General features: G+C 41.9%; 1 protein-coding gene across 1 annotated transcript in view; it reads right to left on the bottom strand.

Moving 5' to 3' along the window:
• Positions 1-242: 242 nt before the first annotated feature.
• LOC101046829 (uncharacterized) overlaps positions 243-14,671 on the bottom strand; it is a 39,194-nt gene continuing 24,765 nt past the window's right edge. Inside the window, 2 exon segments of the mRNA XM_074385649.1 lie at positions 243-1,571; positions 1,574-1,780. Of these exon segments, the coding sequence (XP_074241750.1) occupies positions 328-1,571; positions 1,574-1,780 (1,451 nt within the window). The 3' untranslated portion in view covers positions 243-327.

Genomic DNA, 14,671 nt, shown 5'->3' with positions numbered 1-14,671 from the left:
ATGTTTCATATAACTTCTCAGATGTAGGAAGAGTTGAGAGCTGGTTAAAGGCTTTCCTACACTGATTATATTCATAGGGTTACTCTCCAGTATGAATTACCTTATGTCTACTGAGGCTGGGGAATGAGGGAAAGTTTCTGCCACATTCTTCTCATCTTTATGTAGTTTCGCTCCAGTGTGAATTTTCTTAAGCGAAGTGACGGTTGCAGGTTGGCTAAAAGCTTTGCCACATTCTTCACAGCTGTAGGGTTTCTCTCCAGTATCAATTTTCTTATGTCTACTAAGGTGTGAGGCCAGTTTGAAAGCTTTTCCACATATTTCACATCTCTAAGGTTTTTCTCCAGCATGAAATTTTTTATGTATAGTAAGATTATAGGAATATTTAAAGGATTTGCCACATTCTTCACATTTGTAGGGTTTTTCTCCAGTATGAACTCTCTTATGTTTAGAAAGGGCTGAGGAATTTGCAAAGCCTTTGCCACATTCTTCACATTTATAGGGTTTCTCTCCTGTATGAATACTCTTATGTGTAGAAAGGTGCGAGGAGTGTGCAAAGCCTTTGCCACATTCTTCACATTTATAGGGTTTCTCTCCTGTATGAATTCTCTTATGTGTAGAAAGGTTTGACAACTGCGTAAAACCTTTGCCACATTCTTCACATTTATAGCGTTTCTCTCCTGTATGAATTCCCTTATGCTTAGAAAGGGCTGAGGATTGTGCAAAGCGTTTGCCACATTCTTTACATTTATAGGGTTTCTGTCCTGTATGAATTCTCTTATGTGTAGAAAGGGCTGAGGAGTGTACAAAGCGTTTGTCACATTCTTCACATTTATAGGGTTTCTCTCCTGTATGAATTATCTTATGTTTAGAAAGGTTTGAGGACTGCTTAAAAGCTTTGCCGCATTCTTCACATTTATAGGGTTTCTCTCCTGTATGAATTCTCTTATGTGTAGAAAGGTTTGAGAACTGGTTAAAGGCTTTGCCACATTCTTCACATTTATACCGTTTCTCTCCTGTATGAATTCGCTTATGTGTAGAAAGGTTTGAGAACTGGTTAAAGCCTTTGCCACATTCTTCACATTTATAGAGTTTCTCTCCTGTATGAATTCTCTTATGCGTACAAAGGGCTGAGGAGTGTACAAAACATTTGCCACATTCTTCACATTTATAGGGTTTCTCTCCTGTATGAATTATCTTATGTGTAGAAAGGTTTGAGGACTGCTTAAAGGCTTTGCCACATTCTTCACATTTATAGGGTTTCTCTCCTGTATGAATTCGCTTATGTGTAGAAAGGTTTGATGAGTGTGTAAAGGCTTTGCCACATTCTTCACATCTGTAGGATCTCTCTCCTGTACGAATTTTCTTATGTATAGTAAGGTGTGAGAACCAGTTGAAGCCTTTGCCACCCTCTTCGCATTTGTAGGGTTTCTCTCCAGTATGAATTTTCTTATCTGTAGTAAGAGTTAAGGACTGGTTAATAGCTTTGCCACATTGTATATATTTGAAAATGTTTTTTGCAATATGTCTCGTCTTATGTCTGTTGGAATTTGAAAACTTATAAAATAGTTCATATATTTATCACATTGAAATATTGTAAAACTTTCGTTAATTCCATTATAACCCGCTTTGTGCACATGACACTCATCTACACTTTCACAGATGTTTTTTAACCCTAAAGTGTCATATCCATGTTTTTCATATCTGCTCAGTATCGTTTTTTGGAAAGAATCATTCATGCTCTGCCCTGGCAAAAGGTCTTGGGCAAAATGAGAAGACATACCTGAAAGAAACAATAGAAACACATTACTTCAATGGCAAGACTCAGATAAATACACTTTACAAATCTATTGTATAAAATCATACAATCTACATCAGTGAGATCACATAGCAAAATACCACAAGCTGTCATTTCTTGCTGGTCATATAAATGTAACAAAAACATACTGACCAAAATCCATTCGTAAAAAATTCATAAGTGTGTTAAGTGTACGAAGGCCCCAGGTGAGCACAATTCAAAAAGCCACATAGAAGAAATAGAAATGTCGCTTTCTCATACCAGACACAGGTCCTCCTCCTCAAGCACACTGCCAGTCAGGGACCGTGGCTCATGCCTGTAATCCCAGCATTTGGGGAGGGTGAAGGGGTGAAACACATGAGGTCAGGAATTGAAGACCAACCTGGTAAAGATGCTGAAACCTTGTCTCTACTAAAAATACAAAAAAGTAGGTGGGAATGGTTGGGGCCACATGTAATCCCAGCTACTAAGGAGGCTGAGCCTAAAAATTGCTTGATCCTAAGAGACAGAGATTGCAATGAGCTAAGATCATGTCACTAAAATCCAGCCTGGGTGACAGAGTGACACTGTGCATTAAAAAAACAAAACAAGCCGGGCGTGGTGGCTCACGCCTGTAATCCCAGCACTTTGGGAGGCCGAGGCAGGTTGATCACGAGGTCAAGAGATCGAGACCATCCTGGTCAACATGGTGAAACCCTGTCTCTACTAAAAATACAAAAAACTAGCTGGGCATGGTGGCACCTGCCTGTAATCCCAGCTACTCAGGAGGCTGAGGCAGGAGAATTGCCTGAACCCAGGAGGCAGAGGTTGCAGTGAGCCGATATCGTGCCATTGCCCTCCAGCCTGGGTAACAAGAGCGAAACTCTGTCTCAAAATAAAACAAAACAAAACAAAAACTAATAATATAAATTGCCAGACAGGCATGACGTCTCATGCCTGTAATCTCAGCACATCAAATGAAAACGGCAGATGGATTACCTGAGGTCAGGAGTTTGAGACCAGCCGGAGCAACCGGGTTAAACACCATCTCTATTAAAAATACAAAAAAAAACTACTAGGGGTGCTAACAGGTACCTGTAATCCCAGCTACTTGGGAGGCTGAGGCAGTAGTATTGCTTGAACCCGGGAGGCGGAGGTTGCAGTGGGCCAAGTTCACACCACTACCCTCCAGCCTGGCGCTTGGTGATGGAGTGAGACTCTGTCTCACAAAAAAAAAAAAAAAAAAAAAAAAAAAAAAGAAAAATAAAAGAAAATATCTGGGCTGGGCACAGTGGCATTTTCCTGTAATCCCAGCACATGGGGAGGCCAAGGAGGGCAGATGATGAGGTCGGGAATTCAAGACCAGACTGGCCAACATGGTGAAACACCATCTCTACTAAAAATACAAAAATTATCTGGGCATGCTGGTGCAGTCTGTTGTCCCACCTACTGAGGTGGCTGAGGCAGGGGAATTGCTTGAACTGAGACCTGAAAGGTGGTTTCACTGACCTGCACACCAGCCTATGCTACAGAGAAAGATGAAAGAAAGAGAGAGAAAGAGAAAGAAAGTGACAGAAAAAAAAGAGCGAGAGAGAGAGAGAGAAAAGGAGAAAGAAAGAAAGAAAAAGGAAGAAAGGAAGGCAGAAAGAAAAAGACAGAAGAAAGAAAGAAAGAAGAAAATATTGGTATAGATACACAAAAATAAACTGAAAGCATATCAATACAAAAATCAAACAACCAAACACACACACAAAAAAAAAATAAGAGAGGACAAGAGTCAACTAAAACAATCTATACAATAACATTAAGTATAGTTTCTCTTTCAGAAAACTATCTAAATATATATGTAATTATCTTTGCAACTAGAGACATACTTTCAATAAAAAGGATTATTTAAAAAAGTAAAGCCAGAGCAATCAGGCAAGAAAAAGAAATAAAGGGTACTGAAATAAGAAAAGAGGAAGTCAACTTGTCTCTATTTGTAGACAATATGATTATATATCTAGAAGACCCCATCGTCGCAGCCCAAAATCTCCTGAAACTGATAAGCAACTTCAGCAAAGTCTCAGGATACAAAATCGTTGTGCAAAAATCACAAGCATTCCTATATACCAATCATGGACTTAAAGAGAGCCAAATCAAGAACGAACTGCCATTCACAATTGCTACAAAGAGAAAACAATACCTAGGAATACAACTAACAAGCAACATAAAGGATCTCTTCAAGGGGAACTACAAACGACTGCTCAATGAAATAAGAGAGGACACAAACAGATGGAAAAACATTCAAAGTTCAGGATTAGGAAGAATCAATATCATGAAAATGACCATACTGCCTAAAATAAATTACAAAGTCAACGATATCCCCATCAAACTACAAATGACCTTCTTCACAGAACTGGAAAAAAACACCTTAAACTTCATATGGAAACCAAAGAGAGCCCGCATAGCCAAGTCAATTCTAAGCAAAAAGAACAAAGGTGGAGGCATCACACTACTGGACTTCAAACTATACTACAAGTCTACAGTAATCAAAACAGCATGGTACTGGTACCAAAACAGAGATGCAGACCAATGGAACAGAACAGAGGCCTGGGAGGCAACACAACATATCTACAACCATCCGATCTTTGACAAACCTAACAAAAACAAGCAATGGGGAAAGGATTCCCTGTTTAATAAATGATGTTGGGAAAACTGGATAGCCATGTGCAGAAAGCAGAAACTGGAGCCCTTCCCAACACCTTACACTAAAATTAACTCCAGATGGATTAAAGAGTTAAACATCAGACCTAACACCATAAAAACCCTAGAAGAAAATCTAGGTAAAACCATTCAGGACATAGGCGTAGGCAAGGACTTCATGACCAAAAAGCCAAAAGCATTGGCAACAAAAGCCAAAACAGACAAATGTGACCTAATCAAACTCCACAGCTTTTGTATGGCAACAGAAACAGTCATTGGAGTGAATCGGCAACCAACAGAATGGGAAATTTTTTTTTTTTTTTTTTTTTTTTGAGACGGAGTTTCGCTCTTGTTACCCAGGCTGGAGTGCAATGGTGCGATCTCGGCTCACCGCAACCTCCGCCTCCTGGGTTCAGGCAATTCTCCTGCCTCAGCCTCCGGAGTAGCTGGGATTACAGGCACGTGCCACCATGCCCAGCTAATTTTTTTTTTTTTTGTATTTTTAGTAGAGACGGGGTTTCACCATGTCGACCAGGATGGTCTCGAACTCTCGACCTCGTGATCCACCCGCCTCGGCCTCCCAAAGTGCTGGGATAACAGGCTTGAGCCACCGCGCCCGGCAGGAAAAAATTTTTGCAGTCTACCCATCTGACAAAGGGCTGATACCCAGAATTTACAAAGAACTAAAACAGATTTACAAGAAAAAAAACAAACGAGCCCATTCAAAAGTGGGCGAAGGATATGAACAGACACTTTACAAAAGACATATGTGAGGCCAACAAACATAGGAAAAAATGCTCATCATCACCGGTCATTAGAGAAATGCAAATTGAGATACCATCTCAGGCCACTTACAATGGCGATCATTAAAAAATCTGGAGACGACAGATGCTGGAGAGGATGTGGAGAAATAGAAATACTTTTACAGTGCTGGTGGGAGTGTAAATTAGTTCAACCATTGTGGAAGACAGTGTGGCAATTCCTCAAGGAGCTAGAAACAGAAATTCCATTTGACCCAGCAATCCCATTACGGTATATATATCCCCAAAATTATAAATCGTTCTACTATAAGTACACATGCACACGAATGTTCATTGCAGCACTGGTTACAAGAGCAAAGACCTGGAACCAACCCAAATGCCCATCGATCATAGACTGGACAGGGAAAATTGGGTACATATACACAATGGAATATTATGCAGCCATCAAAAACAATGAGTTCCTGTCCTTCTGTAGGGACATGGATGAACCTGGAAAGCATCATTCTCAGCAAACTGACACAAGAACAGAAAATCAAATGCCGCATGTTCTCACTCACAGGCAGGTGTTGAACAACGAGAACACACGGACACAGGGAAGGGAGCATCACACACTGGGGTCTGTTGGGCGGAAATAGGGCAGGGACAGTGGGGGGTGGGGAGTTGGGGAGAGATAGCAGGGGGAGAAATGCCAGATATAGGTGAATGGGAGGAAGGCAGCAAATCACACTGCCACATCTGTACCTATACAACAATCTTGCCTGTTCTTACATGTACCCCAAAACCTAAAATGCAAAACAAAAACAAACAAAAACTAAGTATTTATAATTGGTGGATCCAGAGGATATATAGCTGTGGGAAAGCTGCCAACTAATCTCTTAAACTTTTCTGTGGATGTAAAATTTTTTCAAATAAAACTTGGGACAAAAACAAAACAAAATGAAAATTTTTAAATCAAGATTCAGAAGTTTCCTGTAAATACTAAGCAAATGAGAGCAAAGGAGGTCAAAATAATACTACACAAGGTACACTTTGAGCCAAAAACTGTCGTATTTTGTAAAATATACTTTAAGTCAAAACTTCAAAAAAACAAAGCAGGACCTACGGAGAACTATGACAAATTTGTTTAGACATGTGTGTATCTGTGTGTATGTGTCTCAAATTAGAATTTTAAATACATCAATGAAATACTAACAAAACTGAATTAACACAGAGAGAGCAATATAAGTATAGTAGATTATTTGAATACCCCACTTTTTGTAATAATGATAAAAGAAGACAATATTAGTAAGGGAATAGAAGACTAGCAGGCAATACAAAAGAATGATTTCTAATGAAGGTATAGAGAACACCCCTCAACATCAGGATACACAGCCTTCTCAAGAGCTCACACAACAGTCTTCTTTATGGACCACCTGTTTAGGCCAAAAATAAAATCTTAACACATTTTTAAAACTGATTCTTTTTTCACGGTCACGCTCTGTCGCCCAGGCTGGAGTGTAGTGGTGTGATCTCGGCTAACGGCAACCTCTGCCTCATGGTTTCCAGCAATTCTCTGCATCAGCCCCCTGACTATCTGAGATGATAGGTGTCCAATACCTTGCCTGGGCTAGAAATACCTTATTGTACATTTTGTTATGTATTTTTCACACGTAAGTAAAAATAGAGAATAATACCTAAAATAAACGCAGAGTTTTTTTTTTTGTTTTTGTTTTTTTTTTTTCTTTCAGAATGAGTCTCACTCTGTCCCCCAGGCTGGAGTGCATTGGCTCATCTCAGCTCACTGTCGCCTCTACCTCCCAGGTTCAAACAATTCTCCTGGCTCAGCCTCCTGAGTAGCTGGGATTACAGGTGTGTGCCACAATGCCCCCGACTTTTCCTTGTTTTTTTTTTTGAGACAGAGTTTCGCTCTTGCTACCCAGGCTGGAGTGCAATGGCGCGATCTCGGCTCACCGCAACCTCCGACTCCTGGGCTCAGGCAATTCTCCTGACTCAGCCTCCTGAGTAGCTGGGATTACAGGCACGTGCCACCATGCCCAGCTAATGTTTTGTATTTTTAGTAGAGACGGGGTTTCACCATGTTGACCAGGATGGTCTCGATCTCTTGACCTCGTGATCGACCCGCCTCGGCCTCCCAAAGTGCTGGGATTACAGGCTTGAGCCACCGCGCCTGGCTGACTTTTCTATTTTTAGTATAGAAGAGGTTTTACCATGTTAACCAGGATGGTCTTGATGATCTCTTCACCTTGTGATCCTCCCAACTCAAGCCTCCCAAACTGCTTAGATTACAGGCATGAGCCACTGCACCTGGCCGCAAAGTTATTACACTTTTAAAATTATCTTCAAATCCAAAACTGTTTCACCCACAGAAAAATAATGAAAATTCACGAATAAACAGATGTTGAAATTAGGAGAGTTTTTATGGCTACTCATCTAGACAGGATTAAAAAACGGTTGCATGTCGGGCACGATGGCTCACACCTGTAATCTCAGAACATTGGACTGCCAAGGCTGGAGGACCACCTGAGTTCAGGAGGTGGAGACCAGCCTGACCAACATGGTCAAACCCCATCTCTACTAAAAATACAAAATTAGCAATTCGAGGTGGTGCATGCCTGTAATCCCAGATACTTGGAAGACCAAGGTAGGAAAATGTATTGAACCTGGAAGGCGGAGGCTGCATTGAGCTCTGATCTTGCCATTGTACTCCACACTGGGCCAAAAGAAACCCCCCTTCAAAAACAAACAAACAAACAAAAACCAAAAAACAAAACACAACCTGGTTACAACAAACCTACAAAATAAATGCACAAGTAACACAAAAATACACGGATAACATTTATACAGGGAAACAAACAGACATATCTCTATCGGCCATAGATATTAGACATAAGGCTTATTCATATTTAATTTTGCTCCACAGGTCTTAAACTGTACAAATATTGTCATATACAATTATAATATGAATTAAATATCAAAACACAAGTAACTGGTGTGATGTGACTTACCAAAAAACATGAAACACAAAAATATAAATTTGGAAAACAAAATTCAAACATGTAACATAGGCTGGGCGCAGTGGCTCATGCCTGTAATCCCAGCACTTTGGGAGGCCAAGGTGGGTGGATCACCTGAGGTCGGGAGTTCGAGATCGGTCTGATCAACATGGTGAAACCCTGTCTCCACTTAAAATACAAAAATTAGCCGGGCATGGTGCCAGGCACCTGTAATGCCACTACTTTGGAGGCTGAGGCAGGAGAATCATTTCAACCTGAAACCTGGAGGTTGCAAAGAGTCAATACTGGGCTATTGCACTCACTCTGCACAACAAGAGCAAAACTCCGTTTCAAAAAATAAATGGAATGTAAAACGTATTGAATACCATCAAATAATTCAATGTATTCATGAAAGTAATCTTAGAGGCCAGGCACAGTGGCTCACGCCTGTAATCCTAGCACTTTGGGAGGCTGAGATGGGTGGATCACCCGAGGTCAGGAGTTCATGACCAGCCTGGCCATCATGATGAAACTCCATCATAAAAAAAGAAAAAAAAAGGAATCTTAGAGTATAGGCAAAAGGTAACACAGAGGTTACTTTAAGATTAAAACAAGGGGCCGGGCGTGGTGGCTCAAGCCTGTAATCCCAGCACTTTGGGAGGCTGAGGCGGGTGGATCACGAGGTCGAGAGATCGAGGCCATCCTGGTCAGCAAGGTGAAACCCCCGTCTCTACTAAAAATACAAAACATTAGCTGGGCATGGTGGCACGTGCCTGTAATCCCAGCTACTCAGGAGGCTGAGGCAGGAGAATTGTGTGAACCCAGGAGGCGGAGGTTGCGGTGAGCCAAGATCGCGCCATTGCACTCCAGCCTGGGTAACAAGAGCGAAACTCCATCTCAAAAAAAAAAAAAGATTAAAACAAGGAACAAAAAAAACTTGGCTGGGTCCAATGGCTCATGCCTGTAATCCCAGCACTTTGGGAGGTGGAGATGGGCAGACACGTAAGTCAGGAGTTCAAGGCCAGCCTGGCTTTTTGGTGAAACCCCGTCTCTACTAAAAATACAAACATTAGCCAGGCATGGTGGCACACGCCTGTAATCCCATTTACTAGGGATACTGCGGCAGGAGAATCACTTGAACCCAGGAGGTGGAGGTTGCAGTGAACTGAGATCATGTCATTGCACTTCTGCAAGGGCAACAAAAGCAGAACTCTGACTCAAAAAAAAAAAAAAAATACCCTGAGAACTTCTCAATATTACTTAATTCAGAATGATTTTACTTCAAAAACAAGATAAAAATAAAGACTTTCTGGCCGGGCACGGTGGCTCACACCTGTAATCCAAGCACTTTGGAGGCCAAGGTGGGTGGATCACCTGAGGTCGGGAATGCAAGACCAGCCTGACCAACATGGTGAAATCCCGTCTTTAAAAAAATGATAAATTAAAATAAATAAATAAATAAAGACTTTCTGGCTGATGCCCTTTTCAGCCTTAGTCCACTGTCAGCAAGGTGAAACATAAAATAAATTAACCATGGCCGGGCGCGGTGGCTCAAGCCTGTAATCCCAGCACTTTGGGAGGCCGAGGCGGGTGGATCACAAGGTCAAGAGATCGAGACCATCCTGGTCAACATGGTGAAACCCCGTCCCTACTAAAAATACAAAAAAAATAGCTGGGCATGGTGGTGCGTGCCTGTAATCCCAGCTACTCAGGAGGCTGAGGCAGGAGAATTGCCTGAACCCAGGAGGCGGAGGTTGCGGTGAGCCGAGATCGCGCCATTGCACTCCAGCCTGGGTAACAAGAGCGAAACTCCGTCTCAAAAAATAAAAAAAATAAAAAAAAAATAAATTAACCAAAGGACATTCCAAAATAAAATGTGAGAATGTTCGTAACCACTAATACACCCCTACAAAACATATCACCCAAGCAGGCCATCCTGGCTCATGCCTGTAATCCTAGCACCTTGGGAGGCCAAGGCAGGTGGATTGCCAGAGGTCAGGAGTTCAAGACCAGCCTGAATAGCACGCTAAAACCATGTCTGTACCAAAAATGCTAAAATTACCTGAGTGTGGTGGCACACACCTGTAGTCTGAGCTACTCAAGAGGCTGAGAAAGGAGAATCACTTGAACCCACAAGGCGGAAGCTGCAGTGAGCCAAAATCATGCCATTGCATTCCACTCTGGGTGACACAGCAAGACTCCATCAAAAAAAAAAAAAAAAAATAGGCCACTGGCTCAAGTCTATAATCCCAGCAGTTTAAGGAGGCCAGGAAAAGTGGATCTTCTGAGGTCAGGAGTTCAAGGTAAGCCAGGCCAACATAGAGAAACCCTACCTCCACTAAAAATACAAAAGCAATTAGCTGGGCATTCATACCTGTAACCTCAGCTACTTGGGAGGGAAGCTGAGGCAGAAGAATCACTTGCACCTGGGAAGCAGAGGTTGCAGTGAGCCGAGATCTTGCCACTGCACCCAAGCCTGGGTGACAGAGGGAGACTCAGTATGAAATACATATGGTATATACATGATAGATATCATATATGTAATATATGTATTTGATACTGACTTCATAACCATATCATATATATATATCAAATATAAATATATATACTACATGAAGTGCAGGCACAGTGGTTCATTCCTGTAATCCTACAGCTTTAGAAGGCCAAAGGAGTCACTTCACTTGAGTCCATAAGTTCAAGATCAGCTTGGGCAACATAATGAGACTCTACCTATAAAAATAGAGAATGTTAAAATGTGTCCACTCTATTAAAACTTAAAATAATGCTAGACAGCATCGTAAGAGCACATGTAAATATAAGGTCTCCATCAAATGTCAATATATGAACAGATTTCTTTACTATCAAAATGATGGTAAAGGCTGGGCACAGTGGCTTCTGCCTGTAATCTCAGCACTTTGAGAGGCAAACGTGGGCAGATCACCTGACGTCAGGAGTTTGGGACCAGCCTGGCCAACATGGTGAAACCCCATCTATACTACAAAGACAAAAAATTAGCCGGGCATGGTGGCAGGCACCTGTAAGTAATCCCAACTACTTGGGGGGCCTTGGTAGGATAATTGTTTGAAACCAAAAGGCAGACATTGCCATGAGCCACCATGCCACCACTGCACTCCATCCTGGGCAATAGAGCGAGACTTAGTCTCAAAAAGAAAACAAACAAAGGCCGGGCGCGGTGGCTCAAGCCAGTAATCCCAGCACTTTGGGAGGCCAAGGCGGGTGGATCACGAGGTCGAGAGATCGAGACCATCCTGGTCAACATGGTGAAACCCCGTCTCTACTAAAAATACAAAAAATTAGCTGGGCATGGTGGCACGTGCCTGTAATCCCAGCAACTCAGGAGGCTGAGGCAGGAGAATTGCCTGAACCCAGGAGGCGGAGGTTGTGGTGAGCTGAGATCGCGCCATTGCACTCCAGCCTGGGTAACAAGAGCGAAACTCTGTCTCAAAAAAAAAAAAAAAAAAGAAAAGAAATTACACTAATGGAAAAAAGGATTTGAAAAAACACTCGAAGTTACTAATTTGTGGAGAAATAATAATTTTAAAAAACACAATGACAAACAAAATCAGCTCACACTGATTACAATGGCCACTATAGCTGGACCCAATGGCTCTGACCTCTAATTCCAGCACACTGGGAGACCAAGGTGGGCTGATCACAAGGTCAGGAGATTGAGACCATCGTGGCCATGATGGTGAAACCAGTGTCTACTAAAAATACAAAAATTGGCCGGGCACGGTGGCGGGTGCCTGTAATCCCAACTACTTCAGAGACGGAGGGAGGAGAATCACTTGAACCCAGGAGGCAGAGGTTGCAGTAAGCCAAGAGCGCCTCACTGCACTCCAGCCTGGGCACCGGAGTAAGAGTGTGTGGGAAAAAAAACGAAAAAAACAATCACCACTACAAATTTTTAAAAAAACATCAAATCTGTTCATAATGCAATAAAAATGGAAACCATGGCAATTGCTGGTGGAAAACACAGATGCAGCCATTATTTTTAAATGTCATAAATGCTTTTCATTTACATATCTATATGAAAAATATATAACACAGGCCAGGAGCAGTGACTCAAGCCTGTAATCATAGCCATTTGAGAGGCTGAGGTGGGCAGATCACTTGACATCAGGACTTTGAGACCAGCCTGGCCAACATAATGAAACCCCATTTCTACTAAAACTGCAAAAAGTTAGCTGGGTGTGGTGGTGGGCGCCTGTAATCCTAGCTTGGGAGGCTGAAGCAGGAGAATTGCTTGAACCCAGGAGGCAGAGGTTGCAATACAACACTGCACTCCAGCCTGGGCAACAGAGCAAGATTCTACCTCAAGGAAGAAAAAAAAGCAACAGAGGACGTGGAAGACAAATTTGAAAATTCTTGTTTCTTTTAGCAGTATTCACAAAAGCCAAAAGACTGAAGCAACCCAGATGTCTCTTGATTTACAAAGATATCAAAAAATGTCACATACAAGTACAATGGAATATTATTCCACCTTAAAAAGGAAAACTTGTCACATTTTAAGATGAACCTTAAATTCAGGAACAAAATTATGGATACTGTATAATTTCACATATCTGAGATACTTAGGTAGTCAAAATTATAAAAACAGAAAGTGGAAGGATTGTCTGTCAAGGCCTGGAGAGAGGGTAAAATGAGCAGTTGTTACTTAGTGGGTATTGAGTTTTACTTTTACAAAATGCAAAGTTTCTAGAAGTCTTTTGCATAACAATTTGAATATACTTAACATGCCTGAAATCAACAGGCTTTTTTCTTTTTGAAACAAGGTCTGTCTCTCTCACTCAAACTGAAGTGCAGTGGCAATATTCTGACTCCCCCTTAATCTCCCAAGTAGCTGGAACCACAGGTGCACACCACCATGCCTGGCTATTACTACATTTTTTAATACAAAGGGGTTTGCATATGTTGCCCAGCATGGTATCAAAGCTTTGGGCTCCAGGAATCCTCTTGGCCCCGTAAAATCCTGGGATTACAGATGAAAGCCACAAACACGCCTTGTCCTGAAATGTACACTTCAACAGATTTAAAATGGTACATTTTATGTTATGGTTTTATACGCAGTGTTTTTAAAGAAAAGCAAAAAACAAATCCAGATTTATACATTGTTTTGAAAACTACCTTTTTTTTGGAGATGGAGTTTCGCTCTTGTTGCCCACGCTGGAGTGCAATGGCATGGCAGACCACAACCTGCTCCTCCCAGATTCAAGGGATTCTCCTGCCTCAGCCTCCTAAGTAGCTGGGATTACAGCCACCTGCCACCACGCCCAGCTTATTTTTGTATTTTTAGTAGAAATGGGGTTTCTCCAAGTTGGTCAGGCTGGTCTTGAACCCCGAACTCAGGTGATCCACCTGCCTCGACCTCCCAAAGTGCTGGGATTACACGTGTGAGCCACCGTACTCAACCTGAAAATTACCCTCAAATCAGAAGACCATTTCTCTCACTAAAATTATATATATATATATATGCATATTCATAGTTACACATATGGCAAAAAGAAGATTATCTCGGCCGGGCGCGGTGGCTCAAGCCTGTAATCCCAGCACTTTGGGAGACTGAGGCGGGTGGATCACGAGGTCAAGAGATCGAGACCATCCTGGTCAACATGGTGAAACCCCGTCTCTACCAAAAATACAAAAAATTAGCTGGGCATGGTAGCGCGTGCCTGTAATCCCAGCTACTCAGGAGGCTGAGGCAGGAGAATTGCCTGAACCCAGGAGGCAGAGGTTGCGGTGAGCCGAGATCGCGCCATTGCACTCCAGCCTGGGTAACAAGAGCGAAACTCCCTCTCATAAAAAAAAAAAAAAAAAAAAAAAAAAAAAAAAGACTATCTCCATGACTACCATCCATCAAAAATCAGCTAAGAAAGAATATAAGTTAAGCCATGTCCAAAATTCGGGTCATATTTACAGAGAAACACACATACATATATAATCTGATTATGACGTGCATGCATAATTCATTGCTTAATTAAACCTCAAATTGACTTAAAGTGTACAAACAGAATTGCAAATTGTCTGAAAACAGAATTCTTAAGTAAAACCAATAGACACAATAAACTGAGACTAGGAATCCTACACTGAGGCCAGGTGCAGAGGCTCAAACCTGTAATCCTAACACTTTGGGAGGCTGAAGTGGGCAAATTACCTGAGATCAGGAGTTCAAGACAAGCCTGGCCAACGTGGTAAAACACCGTTTTTACTAAAAATACAAAAATTGGTCGGCATGGTGGCTCATGTCTGTAATCCCAGCTACTTGGGAGGCTAAGTCATGAGAATTTCTTTAACCCAGGGAGAGGAGGTTGCAGTCAGCCAAGATTGCACCACTGTATTCCATCCAGCCTGGGTGACAGAGGGTCACTCCATCTCAGAAAAATTTTTTAAATTGTGTAGGTAACTGCAGTAATTAACTTTTACTCTGTACTCATCAA

Source organism: Saimiri boliviensis, chromosome 14, assembly GCF_048565385.1.
Source record: "Saimiri boliviensis isolate mSaiBol1 chromosome 14, mSaiBol1.pri, whole genome shotgun sequence".
In the NCBI taxonomy this organism is placed as follows: Eukaryota; Metazoa; Chordata; class Mammalia; order Primates; family Cebidae; genus Saimiri; species Saimiri boliviensis.
Note: the sequence above shows the minus strand (reverse complement) of the source record. Positions and strands in the feature narration are given on the sequence as shown.